Source organism: Martes martes (assembly GCF_963455335.1).
Source record: "Martes martes genome assembly, chromosome: 1".
Taxonomy (NCBI): Eukaryota; Metazoa; Chordata; class Mammalia; order Carnivora; family Mustelidae; genus Martes; species Martes martes.
Window position 1 is genome coordinate 165,228,111 of NC_137888.1, and position 27,322 is coordinate 165,255,432.

Consider the following 27,322-nt stretch of genomic DNA (forward strand, 5'->3'; position numbering starts at 1 on the left):
GGTGGAGGGTACAAGAGGGGAGGATATTTGAAAAGAATATTTTCTGATTTATCACAATATAAATATTAGCATGGCTTTTTATTTGCTTGCGTTTTTTTTTTTTTTAAGGTTTATTTATTTATTTGAGGAGGAATGGGCAGAGGGAGAGAGAGTCTTAAGCAGACTCTGTGCTGAGTGTGGAGCCCACATGGGGCTCGATCCCATGGCCCTGAGATCACGACCTGTGCCCAAACCAAGAGTCAGACGCTTAACTGACTATGCCACCCTGGAGCCCCTGTTTGCTTGCTTTTTTAAACCAAAAATTCATAAATAGGAAGTAGAGGACAACCAGAAATTCTACTGAATGTCCGAGTGTGACAGGCCAGCATATGGCCTGTTTTTAGGTATTTCATTTAAAATGGAAAGTTCCAGTTTGCTTTGGGGCCAAAATCTCTAAAAGAAATCCTGCCTGGAGGTGTATTATGGGGTCACTGTATATTTGCTAGTTTATATCTTGGTGACTAAATTGGCAAAAGTTTTATTTTTCCTGGTAAACATTCAGGAGGCTTTTCCCTCACTCCTCTCCCTAACAAAATCATATTTGTCGTATGTGTATGAAGGAAACGACTGTTAAAACTGTCCACACATCTGTGATGATATGAAAATTAGTGGTGGCAAACAAAGATTTCCTTTCTTAGGTACCACAAGGTCTCAGATGAAGTTGACTTTACCCTAATATTTCTTTCAAATTGTGACCAAGTGAAAACAAAATTGGCCATGCCTTAGAGGCCAGTATGAATGAATAGTAACATGACAAAAGGGTTATTTGTGAAAAACTTAGGTACCCCCCATATGACTTAGAAAACTAGGAGTTTTCTCTTCAAGTATATATTCTTGTTTATAAATTTTAGGTATAAAACATTTATTATAATAAAGGGTTATGTTTATTTTAGTTAATAATGAAGCACAAAGTTATCACTTAGTACAAAATCTTTTTAATTACGGGAATGAAAAGCTCCAAGATGTTGAATCAGATCACAATGTGGATTCTAATTTGAGTGTTTAACTTTGAAAGTGTTTGAGAACTGCACCTGTGTATTAAGCTCATGACAAATTATATGCAGATACTTTGTGCTGATAATAGTAAAAAAAATATATTTAATGTGCCATTTTTATTGTGCTGTAAGAATGAAATGTTTATTTTTCATTAAGCAGTGTGTTTTTATTTCTCTTAACATTTTGGGCAAATATGTGAATTATTAACCCATAAATTTTCCTCATTCTTTAAAAAAAAAAACATACCAAAATTGTAATAAAAATGTAACAGGCAAGAAAAGTGAGTTTCTAGTCATGATCTAATGAAGCCTATGTTAGGTCATTCTCTTCTAGGTATAGCGTCCAATACCCACACATCAAAAGACCTTTGTTGTTTTAAATTAACTTTTGAGATGGTTTGTGGTCAGTACTTTTACCCATCTGTTACTTCATTGCAACTTTTAATTTTAAACTCTACCCTAAAGAGTTGGTGAAGACGTGGTAATTGTGTGTCATGATGGAGGTGTTAGCAAAGCAGCACGGCTACCACGCACAGTGCCGTATATCCCTTACATCTCAGTAAAGCTGGGGGAGGGGAGGGTGTTATTGTGTAGAAAACCACATTTGTGTAAAACCTCCTGTGCTTGGCAGTTCACCTCGCGCTCAGGCCATGTTCCGAGAATGGCAGGCCGCCCGTTCTGTTGCCAAAACTTTCCACTGGGAGTAGTTTTGCAAGGGGTGGGCGGGCAAGCGGCGCATCGAGGTGGGGGCGTTTCACCTCCTTGGTGACGACATCATCTCTCTTTTCGTAGGTGAAGCTGCTCTCAGGGGAGAACCCAGGATGCAGACCCTCCCTGTGGCGTCTGCCCTCACCAGTCACCGCACAGGCCCTCCGCCCATCAGTCCCAGCAAGCGGAAGTTCAGCGTGGAGCAAGGGGACGACGACCTGGACTGTGAAAACGACCATGCTTCTAAGATGAGTCGCATCTTCAACCCCCATCTGTGAGTTCCTTCTTTCTGAAGTGCAGGCGTTCTGGTGGTGGCTTCCGTGTGCTCTCTGCTGGGGCCGTGTTCTCTTGCAACTTTGTGCCAGCTGTGAAGTGAAAGGATGAACGGTGCTTACCTGCCAGGCAGGAGAGTAACTGTTTTTAATAACTTGAGAGATGCCATCTTCTTTCCTTCCAAATTATTTGTATGACTGTGTGTGTGTGTGTGTGTGTGTGTGTGTGTGTGTGTTCGTTCCCCATGGATGTTAGCTTTCTCTTCCAGCTTCTGAGCAGTGGTTGTCTGAAGGCTGCCTTTTCTTGCCTGTATCACTGATGGTTGTTAGGAGAATACATCTTTGGTGAATGTCTTATGGGCCAGGAAATGGAAGGAAAGGTTAGCCCCTGAGCAGACATATGTAAAATGTTTTGCTTAGGAGTCCAGGCTTGTACACATTAAGAGGTACAGTAGCGGGGCACCTGGGTGGCTCAGTCAGTTAAGCATCTGCCTTCAGCTCAGGTCATGATCTCAGGGTCCTGGAATCAGGCCCCACGTCGGGCTCTCTGCTTAATGGGGAGTCTGCTCCTCCCTTTCTCTCTGCCTCTGCCCCCCTCTCATGCTTGCTCTCTCTCTCACTTTCTCTCTCTCTCTCTCAAAATAAATAAATCTTTTTTAAAAAAAGTACAGTAGCGCCCCCCCCCCTTATCCGAGAGGTATATGTTCTAAGACTCTTAGTGGATACCTGATACACAGAGAGTACCAAACCTTATATAAGCTGTGTGCTTTCCTAGACATAGATACCTGTGAGAAAATTTAATTTATAAATTAGGCATGGTAAGAGATTAACAACAACAATAATAAAATAGAATGATTATAATCATATACTATAATAATAGTTATGTGAATGTGGTCTTTCTCTCAGAGTATCTGTTGTACTGTATTCACCCTTCTTCTTGTGGTGGTGTGAGATCATAAAATGTCTGTGTGATGCCGGGAGGTGAATGACAGAGGCATTGGGATGGAGCATTCAGCTGCTGTTGGTTAGAAGGAGAATCATTTGCTTCCAGGCCACAGCTGATTGTGGAAAGCAAACTGCAGAAAAGCAGAGGAATGATTGAATTAATTTTCACCTTGTGTATATTCAGGGTATAAACTTGAGACCTTCCTAAGTGGGAAAGATGGCTTTTTGTGTTTACGATAAGGTGCTGCTCGTCACTTCTGGTATGTGAGCCTGTTGTAGCCATTAGAGCACTCGGCTTGGGGCTGGTCTTCCCTCTGCCACCAGCATCTCTACAATCATGACATGAGTTGCTCCAACTCTCTGGTCTCAGTTTCCTTATTTGTGAAACAGAGGGGTTGAAATGAAAGTTTTCTGAATCCATACAGCATCCCAACATTTACATTAGGAAAATAGCTTGCTTCTGTGCACCTTGTTCCGGCTTCCCCTTTGCACTCTCTTCTGAACACTCACGCCCCTCAAAGGGAGTGGAATGCCTTTTCCCATGTTCTCAGTGCTTGGAGACAGCCAGCCAGCTGTCCGGAGGGTCTGCTCTGGCAACTGTGCAGCGAGTCGGTATTGTCGGAGTGGGGTAGCTTGTCAGAGGGGGTGAGATAGCCCTGATGACTAGAAGGTGTAGCTTTGTAGATTCAGGTTAAAAGATCCTACTCTTTTTCCCCTCCCCGGGCAGGAATTGATGTTTTGTAATTATTCACAATGCTTGGCTTCCCCAGTTCCGATTTCTGAGGATGCTGCTGCTTCTGGCAGGAGCGTGACTGCTCAGAGAGTTCCTGTTTTCTCATTGGCGGAGACCCTGCGTAGGGAGAGGCCGCCGCCAAGGCCAGCAGCCCCGTGCTGCCTCAGCGCCCCAGTCCCGAGCATTCCGTGCATTCCAGCCCGCTTGGACTGTTGTGTTCAGTCATAAGACATACTGACAGAGGTATTTATCCTCAAATAAATCACGGTAGTGTTAGTCAGAGGCTGAGCCTGCAGTCTGGAGCCCTGGAATTTGCTACAATCAGGAATCCAGCAACAAGGCACTGCAAAACAATGAGCTCTCCCAAATAGGGAGAGGCTCGTCATGTAGGTTCTGGGCGCTCAACTGTTTGTTCATTCTCTTGTTACTAGCAATTTCTTCTCCTCTGCCTCCTCTTTCCCGAAACCCAATTAGGAGACAGTTGGACTTTTTTTTTTTTTTTGTGGAAGCAAAGGGGAAGTAGCCCTGAAACAGTGTATTTGTGAGCAGACATGCCTTGGTTTAAATTGCTATTCTGTCACTTAATGTACCTGGGCCCACTGTCCTTCTTTGTAAACTGGCAATGATACTAGCTCACGAGACACCTGTCAGGAGCACAGGAGTCAGCATGTGTGGGGAGTTTGGTGCAGTTTGGTACTCATCTGATGGTAGCTATTACTTTTATTATTGCTAAGTCCCTTATTCTGACATTGATAACAATGATAAAGAATAAAAATACTATTGTGAATTTAATGCCTGAATGTGTCTGAATTGCACTCAGAATGTCTGGGCTCAGATTTCAGCTTCTATATCTTTTGGTGGAAGTAATCATAGTTATGTCATCATAGGATGATTGTAATGCCTATTGCAGTGCCTGGCATCTAGATGGTGCGCACTCAGGCAAAGTCATCATTAATATTATTATTATAATGTTAAAACAGAAAATGAGGGGTGCATGGGTGGTTCAGTTGGTTAAGTATCTGCCTTCAGCTCAGGTCATGATCGCAGGGTCCTGGGATCAAGCCCCACATCAGGTTTTCTGCTCAGCGGGGAGTCTGTTTCTCCCTCTCCCTCTGCGTGCCACTCCCCTGCATGCACTCTCTCTGTCAAATAAATAAATAAATTCTTAAAAAAAAAAAACTAACAAAAGAAAATGATTTTGTAACTCCTTGGGTCGTTGCAAGTATGATCTTGAAGTACAGACGACTATAAATTATTCATACTATGTTATAATGATGACACTATAAATAATTTAAAGTGTGAATAATAGAAATAGAATTGCTGGGTTTCATGTGCATCTCACAACTGACATCATCACACAGAGTTTTAGGCAAATAGAAAGAGCAGTGGCCCCCTGGGCCACACTGCTTGGACTTCTAGATGATCAGCGTGTGGTGTGTTCATTCTTCTGTCACTGTTCTCCTGTGATGATTATTTGTTTCAGTAAGGGTAACAGTGTTTCTATTTGTATCTTCTAAGAGTGGAATTACAGATTTTATAGGCAAATTGGAAAGATGCTGCATCTCTCTTCATGTTGTACTTACTATTGTTGGATTTGAGGGAACGTTTCCTCTTTGAGCTATAAGGGTGTTCCCTCCTTTTTATTTGATATGTCTAAGGAGTTTTTTTAAAATAATAAATAACAAATTGATATTTCTCTGGAAAAGAATGGCCTAGTATATTTGTCTCTTTAAGGAAATTACAAAATGATTTTTTGCTTTTATCTTCTTAGAACATGTTCATGTTGTATAGTGAAAATGTGTTTTGTTTATCTTATCACTGAAGAAATCACAATAATTCTGGGCATGGAGTGTTGTTGAAAAACAGTTTTGACAACTAAGAGAGTTTCAAAGATGCAAGCCTTGGCTGCATTTTATTATAATCATCATATTGAGATGCTTTCCAGTAGAGAGGAGGAGAGGTTGGGTGTCTCCGAGCCAGAATAGGAAGCTACAAACAGTGACTAAATTTCATCTGACTTAATTCAGGGAGGAGGAAGACAAAGAAGAGAGGTTTCCTTAGTGATTTCTCCAGAACTTGGAAATTGAGAACTCCTGAACTCTTATTCCAACTCTGTATAGCCTGGGTCATTTGAACTCTTCATTGACTTTCTTGGTATGGTGACTCAGAGAAATATTTTTTTGTTTGTTTTTTAAGAAAAGTGTTAAGAACATGAATGTTTAATTTAGAAGTTGAAAGAGACTGTGTCTCTTAGAAAGAAAGTGGATTAAGTTATAGGGGCATGGGTGTTGGGATTCCTCTCATGGAAATGTCAAAAATTAATTTTTTTCTATGAACCTGGTATTCAGGTGTGATCTGCTAAGGAAGAGTTCTCTTACTGTATCCATGACCCATATGGACTCACAGAGTGCATCAGCTGGCTCCTGTGTCCTTGTTACGGGCCTTTTTTTTTTTTTTTAAAGCACTTCTTGTTTTCTGGCAAACATAATCCTCCTCTTACAACCTACCTGTGCCATCCATGGAATCAACCATTTCTCCAGGGGACCCTGGTTCCTTTTTGTAGCTAATAGGATTTAGAAGCCAAAATCTGGGTGCTAATTATTTTTATGCTGTCATTGCCTTTGTCTTTTTGTTGTTGTTGTTATTGTTATCCTAAGCTTTTTTAATTAAAAAATTTTTTTTATTGTTAGTTACCATAAATACATCATTGGTTTTTGATGCAGTGTTCCAAGATTCATTGTTTATGTACAACATCCAGTGCTCCATGCAATATGTGCCCTCCTTAATCCCCACCACCAGGCTCACCCATCCCCCCGCCCCCTCCCCTCTAAAACCCTCAGTTTGTTTCTCGGAGTCCACAGTCTGTCATTGCCTTTAGATTTGAGTTGTTTAGTATTATAGACATTAGCTAGATGTGACAATTTAAATTTAAAATGAAATAAAATTTAAAATCAGTTCTTCTGTCGCACTAGCCACATTTCATACTCAGTAGACATATTTCAAGCCCAGCAGCCACATGTAGCTAGTGGCTACCCTGTTGTACAGCACAGATATAGAATAGTTCTACCGTCACAGAAAGTTCTGTCAGGGGAAAGAGCTAAGAAATCATGAGTTCATATTACTACTCTCAGTTCTAATCCCAATTCCACAGAATTCTTCCTCACCACCCCCATTCCATATTTGCATCTTCCTGTTTCCCAGCAATACATTTACTTATTGTTTGCTCCTGTAGTTCACATACAATAGTTTCAGAATTGCTGTGCCCATACCGCTTTGAAAAACAAACCTACCAAGAACAGTTCAAGATTTGCTGGCCTTTCATTTTTTAGTCTGTGCTGACTTTGTAACAAAGTACTTGTAACTTTGTAGTCAGTTACTTCCTCTCCCCACCTTTCCTTGTTGTGTTAACCAGAATATATAGTTGGGTTCATTCATTTCTCTTTGCATCTAGCTGTAGATCCATCTTTGTTGGTTGTGTTTTATTTTTGAATATGTAAAACATTAACATGCTTCTAAAAGTCAAAACTGTTAAAAAGTACTTGGAGGAGTACTTTCCTTTTGCTCCTTCCTCTTGTAGGCTATTATCCTTCTTATGTTTCTTTTTGTTAAAGTTAAAGGAAGCAGATACACAAATGGTTTCTCAGTTCCCCGTCTTTTTCTTAACATACTTTATATGTTCATTTGAGTTCTGGTGTTTTCATTCAACCATATACGGTAGAAATTTTTGCATGCCCTTCCTTCTCCTAGTTTATGGCTGCATAGCTTTCCACGGTGTGCACGTGCCCGAGGTCAGTTAACCAGTCCCCTTTGTCTGGACATACAGGTAATTTCCAGCATTTTACAATCCTGATAATGCTGCAGTAGATAAACTTGTGCATTTGTAGTGTCTTGTGTGTTTGCAATACTGTAAAAACTCTTGAAGGCAGACAATTGGTGGAGTTAAAGCAACAGGCTAAATTCATACTGGTTTTGTGACCTGGTTTGGGCTGCTTGGCTGAGAGTTCTGTGCTGAAGAGTACAGTCTAAGGTGACTTTTGGAAAGAAAGCCATTTTCAGCTCTGTGTGTGTGTGTAGGTATGTGTAGGGTTTGTGTGTGTTAAAGATTTGCCGTTGAACAGTTGAGTTGGTCATCTGTGAGAGGGAGGGAGCATTTATTGAGTGCTAACTGTATGCTCATCCTGTGCTCGATATACTTTAAAGATATTGTCTTACTTGACTCTCATAATAAATAGGACCCTTTAAGACAGGTAGGGATGTGTGTGTGTGTGTGTGAGAGAGAGAGAGACAGAGAAAGACAGCGAGAGAGAGAGAGAGAGAGAGAGAGCTCTGTTACTTAGAGAAGCAGAAATTGAGACTCTGAGATAATTGTGGTCCAAAGCAGTGGAGCTGGGATTAGCCCTGTTTTGTGTGAGACCAAAGGTCATTTGCCAAAACTGTATTTTACCCAAGGCAGTATTGCATGCATCTTAAATAGGGACATCATATATTTATGACACTTCACCAGTGCAATGTCCAGTACATGGTAGGGACTAAATAATTTCTATGTTGAATTGAATTAGACCCACTTGCAAGAGATTGTGCTCCTCTTCCATCTGGGGGAGGCATCCCCTTGTGATCAGTGCTATGCAGTTGCAAAGTAGTTGCCCCTGGCCTGGGATGGGGCAAAACCCTATAAGCTCACACTGGGATCAAAGCCATGGTCACTAGGCTTGTGCTCTAACCAGCCGGGTTTGCCACAGACGGAGTAAGCAGTCCACACTGAATGGGGAAGGGCTAGTGAAAGAAAACAGTGCCTCCCCTCACGGGTGGCGCTCCTTTGAAATACTGTCCTGGTGTGAAATGTGTCCAGTGCTGTTGTCTTTGCTTCTGTGGCCATCCTTTTGAAGTCTTTTCTCAAGCCTAACGTAGCCAATTCTGCTTTCTCTTTGAATACATATGCAGCCTCTGGGCTCCTCTGTTTCCTCTGCTCCTCCTTTTCCTCTGTTTCCTCCTTTGGTTTTTGCTTTCTCCTTCCCTTCACTCCCTATTCTTACTTCTCCCGCCACCCCCCCTGGCCCTAGTTGCCTACTCTTTCCTCCATAAGCATGAATAGAAAAGAGGGAGAAACAGATATACTCAAAACCAGTGATTCTTTCAGCTTGACGGAAGGTTGGAGGTGGCCTTTGAAATTAAGTGTTAGTCCTATAAAGGAAACTCAGTAAAACAAAACAAAACATAAAAACTTACTAACTACTGGCTAAAATGGGTTTTGGGGTTTTCCTCTGGGTTTTATTTTTTGCAGTGGGGTTGATTGTATAAATGGTTACCTCAGATGATCTGGAGTACCTATCGTTTGTGGTGTCTGTGTGTAAAATGCTTGGCAGCATCATCATGCTCCCTTTGGTGATGCTGTGTTTCTTGTATCTCTTTAGTACCTTTAATTTGAATACATATGGACATGCTTTACCAAGAGTTTATTCCACAAACTCCATGAAAGTGATGAGGGCAATCCCTCGTTTCGTATTAAAACTAGACCCAGAGGAAATTGAAAAGTTGGGTTTATTTTGGTACCTTGACCCTGCTGGCTGCTGGGACTTGGTCAGGTAAACAGTAATACATACTTAAAGACAGCACGCGTTACAGATGTGTTCACGTCCACATAAGCCTTAGAGGGGGCACACTTCACCACCGAGAATGGTGACCGCTCGGGATCTGCAGCATCCCCAGAATCATGAGAGCTTTTGCCTTGGGGCTTCTTAATAACAGTGAGAATTGATTGTTGTATACCAGGCACTGTGCTGAGCACCTCATGGGCATGATCTCACCCCATCCTCATGACCCCAGGATGTGGATGCTGTGATTATCCCTCGCTTACAGATGGGAAAACGGAACCCCAGAGAGATTCTGTACTTGGTCAAGGTCACACAGCTCGCTAATAGGTCACTGGGCCAGGAATCAAAACCCAGGCTGATCCCAGAGCCTGTGCTCTTGGTGAGGATGGTACATTTACATTAATAGTGTCAGTATTTAGTCACTCTGAACCATCTGATAACAGGACCTTAGCGCCTTTTGGTTTTAGACAATCTTCTAGTTAAGCACTCTCAAAATGCTACCGATGATGTTTTGGAGATGAGAGGTGGAGACTTCACTTTTAACAGTAGCCGGGGTGGGGCAGGAGGTGGTAAAGAGCTGTCAGTAACAAGAAACACTGCAGTAACAGTAACAGTAACTGTGGTCACTGCAGTAACAGTAACGCTGCAAGGCAAATCCTCTCTGAGCAGTGATGGGTCCCTTCGGAGATGGCCAAAGAGAGCTGCCATTTAGCGTCCCCAGAAGAGGCTTGAAATGATGTGTCTGTGTGGCGAGAGCCCTATAGGAAGGCGTGTGTGTTTGTCTGTTTGTTCATTTATGCCCAGGAAAGTGCCTTTTTTTCTTTTTTTAAGATTTTTTTGTTTATTTATTTGACAGAGATCACAAGTAGGCAGAAAGGCAGGCAGAGAGAGAGGAGGAAGCAGGCTCCCTGCCAAGCAGAGAGCCCGATGTGGGGCTCGATCCCAGGACCCTGGAATCATGACCTGAGCCAAAGGCAGAGGCTCTAACCCACTGAGCCACCCAGGTGCCCTAAGAAAAGTGCTTTTTAAAGTGTTCTAATTCTTGGGGAATGCCTGGGTGGCTCATTTGGTTAGCATCTGCCTTTGGCTCCGGTTACGACCCCGGGGTCCTGGGATCGAGCCCCACATTGGGCTCCCTGCTCAGCAGGAAGCCTGCTTTTCCCTCTGTACCCCGCCCAACTTGTTTTCTCTCTCACTCTCTCTCACTCTCTCAAATAAATAAAAAATATTTTTGAAAAAATTGTTTTAGTTCTTGTTTAAAAGTTCTAACCCAATTTTAGTGGGTTAGAGGCGCAGGCCAATTGTAACCTTAGTCTAACAGACTCACACTGGAGCAGTTTAAAATTTGGTTTAAGTATATAGAGACACATATAATCCTTTTCAGGATCCCGTTCAGGATCAGACACAAAATCCTTTTCAGATTTCATAAATCAAATGCTCTTGAAATAGAATCCCTCAAACTATGTGCTGTCTCTTCTCTCCCACATCCTTCTTGGCGTCTTCCAAACTTGGGACATTTTAGCCTTGAAATATTCTGTATTTTTCTGTAGTTCTACACACAGCCTTATAGGTACTCCCAAAAGTGTTTTGGGAGATTCAGGAGGATATTTTATAGTCTTAATTTTAGTTATCCTAAATAATTAACTCAGAAACCGAGATAATGTTAAATTAGGATTAAAAAAAAAAACCTCTCCCCTCCACGTACAGCAAATAGGTGTATTTACTTTAAAAAAAAGTAAATGAGAAGGGAGCCTGGATCTTTAATAATGTTTCACATTTGGGAGGCATGTTAAGAACCGGTTCATGTGAGACTGCCCCTACCACGGTCATTGGAGCTGCGGGCCAGCCTCAGCAGGGACTGACACGGAGCTGGTTTTTTATGGCCGCCCCTGCTCCCTTGTGATGTTAAAGGCGCATCTGTGTGTTCCGTGCAAGTGTTTTGCTAATGAAGTGTGGTACCTTTAAATAAAGGTCACAGGCCTGACCTGTGTTGTGTGGGTTGCTTGTTTGTCAGGCTAGAGGCATTTTCTCATTTTCACAGTTCAGCCGAAAACAAAGACCTCCTTATCCGAGCAGGGAGCTGTGCTCTTAAAAGCTGACATCAGCCTTTTCCCAGCAGGCATCACTTCTGCCTTAAGAGTCTTTGCAGAAAGCTGGAAAGGGAGATACCCATCCTGCTACTGGTATTTTTTCTGGCCAAATAACACACAGAATAAAGAAATGCCAGGAGTGCCAGGAGTCAAAGGAGCAGAATCAACAAGACTGTCGTTTGTCAGGTCCGCTCTGGGGACCTCTGCGTTGCTTATCTTTGTTGCCGAGAATATAAAAGTGGGACAAGAACCTTGAAAAAGGAGGACTTTTTTCCTAGAGAGGAATTAGAGAACATTCAGGATATATCGGAAAACTTCCATTAGCATGTAAAGTCACTTTTTAAAATGGCATATTAAAATTGAAAAAAAAAAGAACTCTTTTTATTTACAGAGTAAGTCAGAGGCATTTGTTCCAAAGGTGAGGAAACAAAACAACACAGCCTTGGCTGTTTCTCTGTCCTGCCCGGATCTCTGGGCTCTGAAGCTTTCCAAGTGCTGTTGTCTTGAAGGTGCGTCTGCTCGGGGACACAGCGGCAGCTATGTTTATATATAGTTAGAGGATTAATCTTGAGGTGGCTTTATGACCACAGAGACCTCTTTTTGCAATACCAAGCCAGGCTGTCCTGCAAGTTTAGAAAGTGCTGTCACTTGAGTAGATTGGACCAAGGACCAGGAAGAGGAATGCTGAGAAGCATTGCCTGTGTGTGAGTGCTGATGGTTCTTTTATTTTCCTTTCGGGTCTTGCTTGTAAATCCATCATTTGCCTGTGCTACATGCAGTTGGAACATAGCAAAGGAGTTTACAAACCCACTGATCTGTGTCTGGCATAGCTTTCATTTGAGAAGTGCCAGTACCCGGTCTCTATCTTCTTTGCTAAATCCCTGGGTAAACCAACCCTTCCCATCCCCGCCTCCATTTTGAAATTTCTTCACAAATTGTCTGCAAAGCGTAATTAGAGACCTTACTGTTGCAGTAGTGTTCTCAGTCTGGCAGTAGCTAGAATCCTTGCCAGACAAGAGATCTGAATTCTGGATCTAAGCCTTCATAGCCCTGACAGAGGCAAAATGTACTGCAAAATAGAAGGAAACTGATGTGGGGGGCCTGGGTAGCTCAGCTCGTTGGGCATTGGACTCTTGGTTTCGGCTCAGGTCATGATCTCAGGTGCATGAGGCATGAGGCTCAGTGGGGAGTCTGCTGGAGATTTCCTCTGCCTCGCCCCCCAGACACACACCCCCCCCACACACTCTGTTTCTCTCAAATAAATCAATCTTTAAAAAAAGGGGGGGGGTGCCTGGGTGGCTCAGTGGGTTAAGCGGCTGCCTTCGGCTCGGGTCGTGGTCTCAGGGTCTTGGGATCGAGTCCCGCATCGGGCTCTCTGCTCAGCAGGGAGCCTGCTTTCCTCTCTCTCTCTCTCTCTCTGCCTGCCTCTCTGCCTACTTGTGATCTCTGTCTGTCAAATAAATAAATAAAATCTTTAAAAAAAAGAAGCAGGAAACCGACTTCACTACTGTGCTGTCCTCAAAATTATCCTTCTTGCCTTCCCTTTCTTGAAGAGATCTAAGAAGTGCAACTAATGGATCCACATAGAAACCAGATCCAGAAACTGGGTGAAGGTCAAGTGGAAGAAACAAACTAGCTCTCACGAGGTCAGGTCACTGTAGAATCAAGTCTGAGAACTGAAACCTCATTGCTTCCCTAAATCTTTCGCTGGCATTGAACCCATCAAGCAATGGTTATGGAGTTTTCTAACTCATCAGGAATAATTTCCTCAGCTGCATGTGACCACTGAAGTCCCACCCCTCATGGGTTCAAGGCACCGTTGCCCATAGATTGTCTCAGAATGCTCTTGCCTGCACATGCTCTAAGGAAAAAAGTGTTCCCTCACCCACGTTTGGGAAGTACCTAACCCGATCTTGCAGGTCTGCTTGCTAGAAGTCCGATATATGGAAACATTGTTTAGCCCACAACTGATCATGTAAGTAGCCATGGACTCCTTCATGCCTTTTTCATGAGACCTGTCAGGAATATTCCAGGAAGCACACTCGCCTAACAAAAACGAGCATTTTGTTTGGTTTCAAAATTCCGTTATGAACGTTCAGATTCACAAAGGTCTGGTGCTCCTGTACTGTTGTAGCAGCTGTTGGAATGAAATGATTGTGTCATTCTTGGATTTGGGATTATTGGATGCCATCTTTCCTGTCTGGGGCTCTTGGGGAAGTTCCACTGAGTCCAGGGAAGTTGAGGCAGGCTGAGGTCCTTTCCTCCCTTGACGTTGTCTCTCTCATCTTCCATCCTTGGCTCTCTCCCCCTCTCTCATCGCTTCCTAGAAAGCATATTATTTCTACTTCCATATCTACTTCCCAGTCCAGTATTGTGATCTCTGCCAACAACTTATGTATTTTTAAAGACTTATCTATTTTAGAGAGAAAGTGAGCAAGCAAGCCCGAGCGGGAGGAGGGGCAGATGGGGAGGAAGAGAAGCATACTTTCTGTGGAGCCCCATGTGGAGCTCAGTCTCAATGACCCTGAGATCATGGTCTGAGCTGAAATCAAGAGTCGGACACTTCACTGACTGAGTCACCCAGGTGCGCCTCTACCAACAATTTTAATGAAACTTCTCTCCCTCATTCACTGGTGACCCACTCATCACCAGATCTGGGAGGAAACCTGCAATTCCTTATCTTATTGAACTTCCTCTTCCTTGTATCTTCCCCCTTGGTTTCTATGGCCCCTTTCTCACTTTCTTTGGTTCCCCTCCTACTTCTGTGCTGCTCCACTCAGGATCTTTCAGAGACTTGGCATTATTGCTATTCTGCTGAGCTGTGTCCTGGTCACTGTCCAGATGCTGCTGAGGAAGCCACATGCCAACTCGTGGGTTGGGTTACCACTCCAGGTGGAGGGTTCCCAGATCTTCACGACTAGCTGAGTCCTGCCCTTTGCACCTGTAGAGCCACCTGCCTTTGAGATACTGCGTGTGCTCCTCAGGTCGGTGCTGCTTTGCTGGAATTGATTTTAGTACCTCCTTTCTTCTTCTTCCAGTCTGTCCCCCATCTTTATGATGGGACAGCTATCTTTCCACTTGCTCTCGAAGTGGCTTCCTCCCACTTTATCCCTCGTGTCAAACCCACTGGCATGCCCTGCTAAATATCGTCCATGTCGGTATGGGCCCCAGCCGTAGTTTAGACCCTGCTTCCACGACAGTGCCCTCTTTTTTTTTTTTTTTTTTTTTTTAAAGATTTTATTTATTTATTTGTCAGAGAGAGTGAGCACAGGCAGACAGAGAGGCAGGCAGAGGCAGAGGGAGAAGCAGGCTCCCCGCTGAGCAAGGAGCCCGACGCGGGACTCGATCCCAGGACGCCGGGATCACGACCTGAGCCGAAGGCAGCCGCTCAACCAACTGAGCCACCCAGGTGTCCCACGACAGTGCCCTCTTTCCTGGTCTCGGCACTTCAGAAGGTTTCTGCCATCTTCCTCTCCTCCTCTGTGACTCCAGTCAGCCCCAGAAGACACCACACAGACATCTGTCTGCAGGAGCTTCTGCCCCTGTGCCTTCACTCCTTCCTGGTATGCTTTTCTTGCCTCCCTCTCTTGGCAAATGGGGATTCCTTCTGCTTCGCGATGAACATGTCTTTGTATAAAATGGTGACACTTTGCTGTAGTTGTGTGCCAATGTCTGTATCCCTCTCCCCAGACTGCACGTCCTTCCAGGGAAGGAGCCGAGTCTTACTCACGTCTGTCCCACTAACACCCAGCACCATGCCCGACACCTGCTAGGCGCTAAGTAAGTGTTTGAATGAAAAACAAGTCACTAGGAGAATACTGTTGAAACTCTCTTCCCTTTGGGAAAGATTTTATGTAATAACCCCTGCATGGCACCACTTACTGTGCTTCTGGGTTTTCCTTGGAGCCTTGATGTTTAGTTCAGAGAACATGCTGGAACAGAGAGAACCCCACTGTCACTACCTCCACTGCCTTCCTTTCCCTATCTATCCCTTGCTCCCCCAAGACAGGAAAGTGCAGATCCCTAGTACCTGGGCGGAGGCACAGTTCACAAGGTAAAACACTAGCCCTACTTGGGATGCTTGTTTGGGATCAAGTGATCTTTTCCTTCAGAGTTTATCATATGAATGAAATGTGTTTTTTCCTCACTTCTCTATTTGTATTTCTTCTTATGCATCATGCTCTGATGCCAGTGTGTGCATAATGTAAGGTATGTGGAAATGGGAAATTCACTTCAGCTGGGCGCACCTCATGCTTCAGAGGGATGGCCAGACATTTCTTCGGGGTGCAAATCAACCCAAAGAGTAGATCTGTTCCTCTGAGAAAAGCAAACAAATATTTGCCCAAGTGTTCATTGCTTTTGGTGTTTTTTTCAAATCTACCTAAAAAGAAAGTTCTCAAAGCCAAAGTGTTTATTGGCTATTCTAGAAGATGCGTTGTACTTAAATTGTGCTTATTTTATTTGTGTGTGATAGCTTTGGGCTGGCATTGCCAACAGCCCGAGGTTCCTCTGTGTTGGTTTTGAATGATCTGCATCATTTTGAGTTAGGCGTTCAGCTTTAGAGCAAGTGAGAGCAAGTGATGGAGACAGCGCTCTCTAGGAGCCAACGGTGAAACGTGGGTAAAGCTGGGAATGGAGACCTTGCTGCAAGAGGCTGATGGCTGTAGAAGGCCGTGGTCAGCAGATAACCTTGAGAGCTTATTTGGAGGACCTGGCAGAGTTTGTTGGGGAGGGGCGAGGTGGGGGTGGCTCTGGCTCCTTTTTGACAATAAGATAAAATCCAAGTTCTTTAGGGTGACTTTCAGGGATTTGGGTGATCCGTCCCAAACTCCCTTTTCCCACTTACTTCTGAGGAGATGGCCTTCTTGGACTATCGATCATTGAACTATTCCTTAGCTGTGGTTAAATTTTAAAAGAATTTATTTGAATTCATGCTGTTACATACCTTCAGGCAAGCTACAGTGTGGGAAGCGGTTCGTGGAGAATTCAGGGTGGTCAGTTTGGATTGTCCAACCTGCCTCATGATTTCCATTTTGAGGCTTATATTTGAAACTAACATTTTCATTGCCCATGGCATCTTAATGTGTATGGCATGACCTCTCCATCCCACTGTTCCTCCCCATATCCCTGTATTGGCTCTTCTGTAAGACTGTGTGACATGCCACTTGGCCTACACTTGGTTAGATTGTTCTAGACATACCATCCAAATTTGGTGATAATCTGACTTGTCATCCTTCTCTACCTCCACTATCCTCTGCCCCAGTTTTTTATTCTGGAAAAAGTTCAGATCTACAGAAACATTGAACAACTAATTAAATGAGTACCCATCACTAGATTCAACAGTTGTTAATATTTTGCCATATTTGCTTTCCCCTGTATACATGTTTTAACAATGATAAGACCTAATATGTTAATATATTCACATTCAGTAATGTCCTTTATAGATGTTTTCTCTTTAATTCAGGATTCAGTTACACAACATACTTTGCATTTAATTTAGGATAGATTTTCCCATTTTGTGGGGGGTAGGTGGTGATGGCGTTGCGGTGGCTAAAGGAGCGGGGATCTGGACAGGGACAAGTGTCAGCACCTTGTGAGGTCTCCCTTGGGACTCCACTGGGGCCCCTGGCAGGGAGTTGGTTTGTCTGTGAAGCTTGGGAGGGGTGGCATCGTACAGGATACATAGAGGCCGTCCGTATTCAGCCTATGTGTGTGGTTGTTAAGTGGTGGGATGTGAGAGCTCAGAATCTGGGGATGAGGGAGAGGGAGAGAAGCAGAGGAGGGGGAGGCGAAGCATTCGGAACACAAGACGGCTGAGGTTAATGGAGCAAATGAAAAATTTTCATGCCTCCGGTCTAAGATACCTTTTCATAGATTTTTACTATGAATGCCCCAAAGGCTCATTTCTGTTTCTAGCCCATAATTCCAACAGTTTTACTTAAAACAAAACAACAATACCTTCACTTATTCATGGCAAAGATGGAACATTCCCTGTTCCTTTTCTTCCCAAACCTACACAACTCAAACAGAACCTCAGTAGATTGCTTTCCTATAAGACCCCCAATTTCTTATTGAGAAATAATTCATGTAAAGCTCAGGTGAAGTCTTTTGGCTGAAAACTGGTGCCATGGTCGGGGGGAGCGGGGGTGTCTTCTAATTTTCAGCAGCATGTATGGTATCTAGTAAAAACAGTCTCAGAATTTTTAAGACTTTATGTCAGTAACTCCTCAATGGCGCTGTGATTGGGTTCAGGTACTTGGATAGGACCTGGGAAGGGGACCAAGTGCTAAGACCTGGAGCTGTTGGCCATGGTGCCTCCCAGCCAAGCATCTTGCCCTGGTGCTGAGAGAGGGCAGGCACTCTCTGGGCAGCAGGAGCTGTGGACTGCTCACAGGAGTATGGAGCTCCTTCTGCCTCCTGTTGCTGAGGTTGTGGGGCTGCCTCATTTTTGTCCTTTTCCAGGATTGGTTGTTTAACTCTTCTTTCATTTCCAAGAAATGTAGCACAGTATCTTTCCAGTTAATCCCCCCCCCCTTTTTTCCTTCAACTAGCTAGCCTTGTTTTATGTTGCTTGTAACCAAAAGAACTTGTTGACAAATGCAGATATTGTGTTTTTTGCAATCTGTTATTTGCAAAACTTCTGGGATGATGTGTGTATAGTTGATGTGTGTGTCCTTGTTCATAGGTCATATTTCCCATTTTTCTGGAAGTGGGATTTCTGGGTCCAAGGGCACCCTTTTCTACTTTGCTGTATTCTGCCAGCTTGGTCTCTAGTAGGTGCTCTGATTTGCATTCCCACTAGTGACTGTATGCATGTGTCTGTCTCCCTGCATCAGCACAAAATGACTGTTACCATGTATTTGATTTTTGCAGGGTTTGCAGGGGAATCATTGTAGTAACTTTGCCCCCCCCCCACTAGGGAACTTGAGTGATCTTTTCACATGCTTATTGGACATTTGGATTTCTTCTTTTGTGACTTTGTATCTTTCTCTCTCTCTCTCTTAATTAGGTAATTCATCTTCTTTCTCTTCTGAGTCACAACTTTTCATGTCAAGCATCCTTTATCAGCTATGTTAGGAAAATAACCATTTTCCTAGTTTGTCATTTGCTTTTCAATGTTACTGGTTTTTTGAAATCTTTTTTTTTTTTTTTGAAGTGGTTGAATCACTCAATCTTTTATTTAATGGAAGATCTTCTAAAGTGTTCTGGGATGGACTGAAATGTGTTGGTTAGTACCTTGTAACATGTCTGCTGTGTTTTGATAGTGGGATAATTGTATCTACTTAATACATGGTTGCTGTGGAATGGAGAAGGGCCTATTGTCTGTGTATTACTTCATTAGTCCATGTTATCTGGCATTTCCCAAGTGCCTCTTTGTTGGTGTGCAGGGAAGGAGTCAGCCCTGGTTAGGGGAGGGAACTTAGCTGTACCTGGTGATGTGCAGGATAGAGCCCTGTGGGGAACGCTCACCGCCTGCCTTTCCTGACTTGTCTGCTTTTTCCCTCCCTCCCCTTGAAGGACATTTTTCACCATCACTGAGCACTGTGCGGGCCAGAGTGCTTTCGGTATTTGTTTCAATAGCCTCTTGTTGGGTACCATAAGTAAGCTCTGAAATCAAAAGTTTAAATTCTGTTTTTATTTAACCATTTTACCAGATGTTTCCTGTGGTTTGACAGATGTACCATTTACTCGAAAGTTACACTCCTGAGATTCTGAATGTTATGGACACTGTTGCTATAGACAATGATTCTATCAGGGCAGGATTTGGAAGACAACTTTCAAATCATTTTTGGGTTGAAGATATGTTTTTTGCCAGAACAGAAATGCTTATCTTCATAATCTGCTTTTACCTTCTCCGTTAGTGTTCTGATCGGTGGTTTATGAAAGACTATAACCTACTATTTAGAGTTTATTCCAATCAACACCACTGTGCCTCAGTGGGGATTCCTTTCTGAAAACAGCTGGACTCAGGTTTATCCAGGTTTCGTTTGCAAAACTCACCTGGGTCGGGGAAAAAAAAAACACTCCAGTGGTGGGCAGGAGATTTAAATTGGGTTGAAAATCTGGCTTGATGCCCTCCCTTGACGGGCCACCTGACGCTGGCAGTTGATGGAGAAAGCTGCAGACTTGGCAGTTTTCTGTACCTACCGAAAGCCCATCGAGACAAAGCAAGGACTGCTGTGGTACCTTTGCCTTCCCAGTGCCCACGGTCAGCAGTTCTCTGTAGCCCGAGTCCTAACAGAGAAGAACCTCTCATCCAGGATCCTGCTGATGGGAGGAACCAAAACACAAGTGAGACTAGTTGTGGCTGCATGGGAAGAAAAATGAGGATTTTTTACATTCCTTCACTGAGGGGCCAGATACAAGGGTGCCGCAGAGTTGCACGCGTGGTTCCGTCAGAGCTGGCTCCCTTCTCCAGCAACCTTCCCCTCCTGTGTTTTGTTTAGCCTTATTTAGAGTTTTATAAAAGCCTTATGTTATGGAAGATGGAGAAACAAAGAAAGCGGAAATCGCATGCTATAATTCTGACAGCAGATCTATTTGCGCACCGAATGGAACTGTAATGATGCATGTAACGTTTTGGCAAGACACCCTGTGTACATAAACCCTCCCAGGAGTTGCTAACCTACCCCAGGACCCGCAGGAGGCTTGGCTTGCAGCGTGGGGGCAGGCAGGCCCCCTCACCTTGCAGCTCTCCTCGCCGATGGGGACTCTTATTCTGACAAGTGATCTGCCTACCCACTTTTGTGCCTGGGCCTGCTTGCCAAGTTTGTGAGGCCCAAGGCTTTCTTGTGGGAGGACGCTGGGCTGTCTTCATGCTCTTTGGCAATGATTAAAGTGAGGTTAGTACCAAAAACCCTTTCATTTTATTCCCTTATCCTTGCTTTTTCAAACCAGATGGCAACCCTGTATTTTCAGCTGTAATTAATTTAAAGCATGAGGCAGCGAGTCCTGGGAGAGGTAGAGTTGACTCTGCTCAGAAGGGACAGCAGTGGTTTTCCTGCCCAGCCCTCTCCCCTCACCAGATGGCACCTTGTCCCAATCAGAGCCATGTCCCCCGCGCGGCTTCGGAGAGGGGCCCGGGTGCAGAGAGAGGGCCGTGTGCTGGGCTGCCGCGCTGGCCACTGATGACACATATGAGCTGGAGGGGCGAACGCACACTAGTGATTGTTGCCTTGATGGAGTGGAAGTAACCGGGCTTCAGGTGATGGCTGACATGTTCCTGCCAGGCCCGGCTGTCGTGGGACTGCCTCAGGACAATGGGGCATAGTTTGAGGGGCTGCTGATTCAGGGAGTACAGGGGACTTTTGCTTCCTACTCACTTCAACTGCCAGGATCACCTCCAAAAGGGTTAACATATATTCTTCAAGAAAATGACAAGGGAAATAAAAGCCCTTGGCCACAATTGCAGTCTGGAGGTTTTGACCTCAGCTACTTGACCACTTCCCTCTGTGGAAATTGTACTCGAGTCCCCTCTCTGTAGGTTGGATCAATTAGTGATGGAGAGATCCTTCCCGTTTAATAGAAAATGAGGGCTTTTGTGTAAGTAACTTGTCATGTCACTCCACAAAGCGGCCTCCTCGCCCCTCCTTGCTCCGAATCAAAGCTCAGGTTAAAATGGAGTGAGGGGACTGCCTCCTGGAGAGCTGGGCGTCCGGGTGCCCTCACCTGTCTGCACAGGCAGGCACATGGGGTTTTAGCTCCATCATTGGAGAAACACATTTTCTGGGCAGTACGGAGTTGCAGGCCGAAGATCTGTTAACGATAATATATGTGCAAAACACTTTGTAAAACAGTACGCTAATGCTCTACAAGTGGTAGTTATTACTATTATTAACATTAGCCATCCTTGGATGACTTGGAGTAATTTTTAAAGGCCCATGGTGAGAAATGAAAACCACAAATTTGTATCTTGTGAGTCTCCAAAATGCTCACTGGTGGTTACAGCGTCACTGACTGCAGTCCCTGTGTGTGCCTGGCTTTGCTGAGTGAGCTGGGTGATGGATGTTCTTTGTTTACTTAATTTTATTTCAAATATTTACATTATTCATGAGCATTTCTCTCATGGACCACTTGGACTGTGGTTACCAAGGCTTCCATTCTTGTTGTTATTGTTTGGGCCAGACCCATCCTTTTGGAAGCCTTTTATTTTTCTCTAGTAAAGAGGGACAAACATGTAGATGATTTGTCAAAACTTGTAAGGACTAAAAATGTAACACAGAATTAGCATATGACCCAACAAGTCCACTTTACTGGCACGTGCCCCAAAGAATTGAAAGCAGAGACTCACACTGTTATTTGCACACCCATGTCCATAGCAGCATTATTCACAATAGCCAACAGGTGGAAACAACCCAAATGTCCATCACTGGGTGAACAGATAAACAGAATATGCACACAATGGAATATTATTCAGCCTTAAAAAAGGAACACGGTTCTGACACACACTGCAACATGGATGAACCTTGAAGACATTTGCCAAGTGAAGTGTGCTGGTCACAAAAGGACAGATAGTGTATGCGTCCCTTTATGTGATGAGTCAGATTCATAGAGAAAGTAGGACGGTGGTTTATGGCCAAAGGGGGAGGGGAACAGGGCATTCGTGTTTAATGGGGACAGAGTTTCTGTTTGGGAAGATGAAAACATTCTGGAGGTGGATAGTGGTGATGGCTGCACAATAGTGTGAATATACTTAATGCCACTAAGTGGCATACTTAAAAATGACTAAAATGGTGAATTTTTTTTTAAAGATTTTATTTATTTATTTGATAGACAGACATCACAAGTAGGCAGAGAGGCAGGCAGAGAGAGAGGGAGGAAGCAGGCTCCCTGCTGAGCAGAGAGCCTGATGCGGGGCTCGATCCCAGGACCCTGGGATCATGACCTGAGCCGAAGGCAGAGGCTTAACCCACTGAGCCACCCAGGCGCCCCTAAAATGGTGAATTTTGTGTGTGTTTTACCACAGTAAAAAAATAATCTAAGAATGCGTGATTAACTTCAGTTCGCTTGAGTAAACAATAGTGATTCTATTATGTGTTCCATACTCAGCTGGGACGAGAGGTGTGTAAGGTGGAGGTAAATGGTTTGGAGGACAGCAGACTGCCAGTTCCCTGGGGATATGATATTCAGTATCTAATACTAGAGAGTCACAATATGATGACTCTTGGTGGGGGGTGGTAATAGCAATTTAAAGGGTAGTTAGGATTAATGATTACCATTTGGTTTTGTATTCCCCAAGGAGAGAAGAGGGGTTGTGTCATTGGGGTATTAGGGAATGGTGGTCTTCCAGATTCTCCAAAGGTGTTCTAGAATGATCACCTCAAGAGTTTGGGGAAAATGCCCTCAGTGTGGAACAGAATCACCAGGTTCCCTGAGGTTCCTTTTCCCTCATCTTTTCCAGGTTCCGGGTTTGGGATACAGACGTGATTTTAATAGCCAGGGAATGGCTCTTAGATGTTAGTGATGTTACAATAGAACCAGGTGGGCAGCTTGATTAGTTCTGAATTCCATGGTTTGCAAATGAGAATATTTGTAAGGAAATACAACTTTATAACTCAGAGAAAAATGAAATAGGCCATCTGTGTTGGTTTGTTTTTCTTTTTAGGTCCTTTGGGAACTTTGCTTTAAGAATAGAGATTGATATGTGATTTGCCTATCAATTGTAATAGCCTTTTCCAAGCACCTACAGGTCCTCAAAATAATCATTAATTCACATCTTGTTCCTATCGTGTAATCTGTGTTAAAAAAAAAAAAAAGCCAGCTTTCCCTCTAGTCTTCGAAAGACGGGGTTCAGCCTAGACTGTCTGGATGCTCAGAGGGAATTAATGCACTAAATGCCTAGCATTAATGCACTACATAACTTACTCTCCAATAAAAGTTCTTCGAGGGACGCCTGGGTGGCTCAGTGGGTTGAGCCTCTGCCTTCGGCTCAGGTCAGGTCATGATCCCAGGGTCCTGGGATCGAGTCCCACATCGGTCTCCTTGCTTGGTGGGGAGCCTGCTTCTCTCTCCGCCTCTGCCTGCCATTCTGCCTGCTTGTGCGCTTTCTCTCTCTCTCTCTCTCTCTGACAAATAAATAAATAAATAAATAAAATCTTAAAAAAAAAAAAAGTTCTTCAAGGTTCTTTGCTACAACTATTTTAAAGAATATTGGTAGGTCCTTCATCATATTAGATGAATATTTAGTCACTTTACCTTTAATCACTTTACCTTACTTCTATTTTCAAACTTTTTAGTCTAGTTATATGGTAACTTAACTCAGTAATTTAGCCGAAAAGTTTCTGATGTCAGTCAGGGTAGGTGGGTGGTGTTGAGAGAAAAACTGGCCAAATTTTGTTTGGTACTGAATATGTGTACTGAATTAGAGGTTATCCTCTCATACCGAGAAGTCAGGAAATCATTTGGAACTGGTTGCCACCAGCATCAAGTACAGGAAGGTGACAGTGTGGGGTGCCCGTACGGGAGGAGGGGCAGCGGCAAACCCAGCAGCACAGGAAGGACGGGGGACCTCTGACGTGCGTGCATGTGTGATGCAGGTATGGCTGGCACCCCCTCTGTCCTTGCCAGGGTGGGGTCCCACATAGAGCTGAGTTAAAAGAAAAAGAGCAGGAGGCATTTAGAAGACCACACACTTACTCTGTGACCCCGGTGCATCTTGGGTAATGCTGTTGAAAGGGTAGTTCTGGATGACTGGGAGTGTTGAAGTCCTCCTGGAGTGTTCTATTCTGCTGACCTTCGTTCTTACTAGACCTTATGTCCTGATGTTTGGTTCAGAAATATGCTACCATAAATTGAAGGGAGTTCTCTTTTCCTGTGTGCTCTGCGTTAGGTCACCTCTGGAGTATTATGTTTAGTTCTGGGCACCATACTCACCGATGAGTGTTCATTTGTAGGGCGTGTGGGGGTGGGTGTCAGGGTGGTGGGGGTTCCAGCACAGTTGAGAGCGATTCTCTGGTGAAGAGGAATCTGTCCGTAGCAGGGCTGACATAGTAGTTTTCCAGGAGCTGGAAGAGGAAAGAGACTTCATTGAGTTTTTCGAAAGGCTTTCCAGAGGTTTGGACTTTTGATCAAAGAATCATACTGGAAAGCAGATTTCATTCATTGTGAGGAAGAACATTTCACTGAAGCTCTTCAGTCGTTGAGTGAAATGCCTGAAGAGGAAGTAAATGCCCATCTCCAGAAGTGTTTAAGAAGGAGCCAGCCCTCAGTGATGCAATGAATGAGTCAAGGGTGCGAAAGGCACGCCATAGGGAACATAGTGGAGCTGTGATAGGGTTGTGTGATGACAGCTGGTAGTTACACTTGGGGTGAGTAGAGAAGAATGTAACAGATGTATTGCATCACTTTGGGGCATACCTGAGACAGTGCAACATTGTGCACCAACTGTACTTCAGTTAAAAAAGTAGCAGTATGGCCGTCTTCGTCTTTGGGTTGCTCTGATTCCTCGCCTCTCCTTTACTCACAGCCATCTTACTGTGAAGCTTTCTTCCTCTGAGTAGGACAAAACATCCAGTCTTTTTGCTAAACGGCTTTATAATATTCTCCAATGATTTGTAGCAAAATGCAGAGTAAAAACTAAGAATGAGCCTTCTGAAGAACTTGAATGGAGTTATGAAGGATGGCTCGGTACCAGCCCAGAAGAATGGAAGGAGGAATAATGATGGAAGGTATTTCCAGACCACTCCTTTCTACAGCGGGGTGGGGGAGTTGAGGATGGCTGGAGTGGGCTCTCCAGTTCCCCCTGTGCTGGTGCTGCTCTGGTCACCAGCTTTGTGAGCTCTTCTACCTTGTTTGGACCAGTAAGTGCTGGTTTTTCCTAGGAATCTATGTGCTCCTTGGTTGGTTCATTTGGAAGTTAGTCATTGTGTGCCAGATACCAGTCCACACACCGACAGGTGGAGTCTTCTGAGAAGTGCACTGTGAGTGGAAGTCACTTTCCCGAGTGTGTTTCACCCCAGGTGTGTCTAGAGGGACCTTTCTTCTCTGGGTCTTAGACCAGTGGATAGCTAAGAAAGGGGGTGCTTCCATCCTCCGCCTTCCTGAGGAGGGTGTATAAAGCCATGGGTTGCATACCACTTTTCTAGCACAAGGAAAGTCTTGCCTGTGGATCTTAGAATCAGACGGAGGGCATGGGAAGTGGGGTAGGAAGCAGCAGGGAGAGCTGTGCCTCTGTGTTGACCCCAGCAAAGCCAGTGCTGACACTGGACAGTCTTGGTGGGCAGGTCCCTTGCTCCCCCTTTTTCTCCTGACCTGGCCCCAGCTGACCCAAGCATTCCCTAAATTAGGACAGCAGAGCAAAATAGCACCACATTGATGCCTCTTTGTTGTGGAGGGAGGTAGATGGTCTTTTTGAGGCTTTTGTCCACCTCAGACATTGTAGCTCAGTTACAGAAGGGGAGACATTATGTTTTCCATCCCATCTCTGGTACAAGGACTCTGTTTGATGCCAAAAATATGATAGTGGTTGTATTTTTTAAGTATCATTCATCGAGAGAATATATAATGTCCAAAGTTCCTACCAATTTAGTAGCAGTAGGAATTTTAAATTAATTTATATTTTATGGGGACGCCTGGGTGGCTCAGTTGGTTGGGCGGCTGCCTTCGGCTCAGGTCATGATCCCAGCGTCCTGGGATCGAGTCCCACATCGGGCTCCTTGCTCAGCAAGGAGCCTGCTTCCCCCTCTGCCTCTGCCTGCCACTCTGTCTGTCTGTGATCGCTCACTGTCTCTCCCTCTCTCTCTCTCTCTGACAAATAAATAAATAAAATATTTTAAAAAAATTTATATTTTATGAATCTCAGCCACACATCCATTATCGTGAAAAGTCCGAGAGGGTACACATGTGGGGCATGTGATCCATCCGAGGAGCGAGCAGGGCTTGCCATGCATGAGGACTCTAGTGTCCCCGGCCCGCAGGTGGGGGCCCACTGTCTTAGTGGCAGTCATCGCCAACGGGGGCGGTGGGGGTGGGGGGGTTGAGTGAGATGCTCTATAAGTCATGTTCTCGGGTTTTTCCTTGTGTCTCTGCTAATGGTGGAAAACACGTGCAGACATTTCTCGTCGAAGAAAACCAGTGCCTTATTTGCATAGTGTTGAGCTATTTGGAACCACGGTTTGAGTCTCCCGACTATCTGTGGCAGTTGCCCTGCCCGCCAGCATCGCTGCGTGTCTTGCCTCCTGTGGGTGACAGCTCTGGAAAGTTCTTCCTTTGTGCAGCAGGTCAGCTCTGTGAACACTGGAGTGGAAGACGGGGAAGGGCGCCCTGGCCAGCCTGAACTCCCTCAGGGCCTATCTACTCTTCCTCTACACACTGCTCTAGCATACCTAGGTGCCTGGCTTCTTGGCCCACCATGAGGAGCAGGGTGCCAAGCACGGGCAGTGGCTTCTCCAGGAGTGACTCTGTAGTCGCTGACCCAAGAATGCAAGCGGCCGAGCCATCTGAGACAACTCGGGCCGGGCCTGTCACAGAGGCCTGCTCCTTTGCCTCCGAGAGCCATGTTATGCTGAAGATCCTGAGTCAGCAAGAACGGAAGGAAGTCATAGGATGTTTTAGACAGGTTTCTAAGCAAAATCATTAAGAAATGTATTCTCTTAAGGCTTACATTGGGTTTTCTCTAGAAGCTTTACTTAAGTGGCTGTGCTGGGTACGTGCAACCCTATGATTCCGGTGATGTCAGTCAGGTTTTCTAGGTTCCCCAGGGTCTCTTGTGAGATCTGCAGAGTAATTGTGCTCAAGGAGGGACTTGCTTTCCGCTGGAGTTCCTTCCAGTCTCCTACAGGAGTTCCCAGAATGCTCATGAGGGCTGATCTCCGGGAGGAATGGAGGGAAGTCTGAAGAATCTTGAAGGCAGGACAGTATGCAGAGATGTCCTTTTACTAATTTAGTGCCTCTCACTCTTGGGAAGGCTTTGACTGGAAACCCTTGACTCAATTATAGAGACAGAGTCCGA

At 44.5% G+C, this 27,322-nt stretch overlaps 1 protein-coding gene across 4 annotated transcripts in view; it reads left to right on the forward strand.

Moving 5' to 3' along the window:
• The window catches only part of VGLL4 (vestigial like family member 4), a 154,996-nt gene that overhangs the window by 110,481 nt on the left and 17,193 nt on the right, over positions 1 to 27,322 (forward strand). For all 4 annotated transcript variants that reach the window (XM_080816800.1, XM_080816798.1, XM_080816799.1 and 1 more), the window contains one exon: positions 1,827 to 2,016. In XM_080816800.1, the coding sequence (XP_080672926.1) occupies positions 1,856 to 2,016 (161 nt within the window). In that variant the 5' untranslated portion in view covers positions 1,827 to 1,855. The remainder of the gene's footprint in view (positions 1 to 1,826; positions 2,017 to 27,322) is intronic.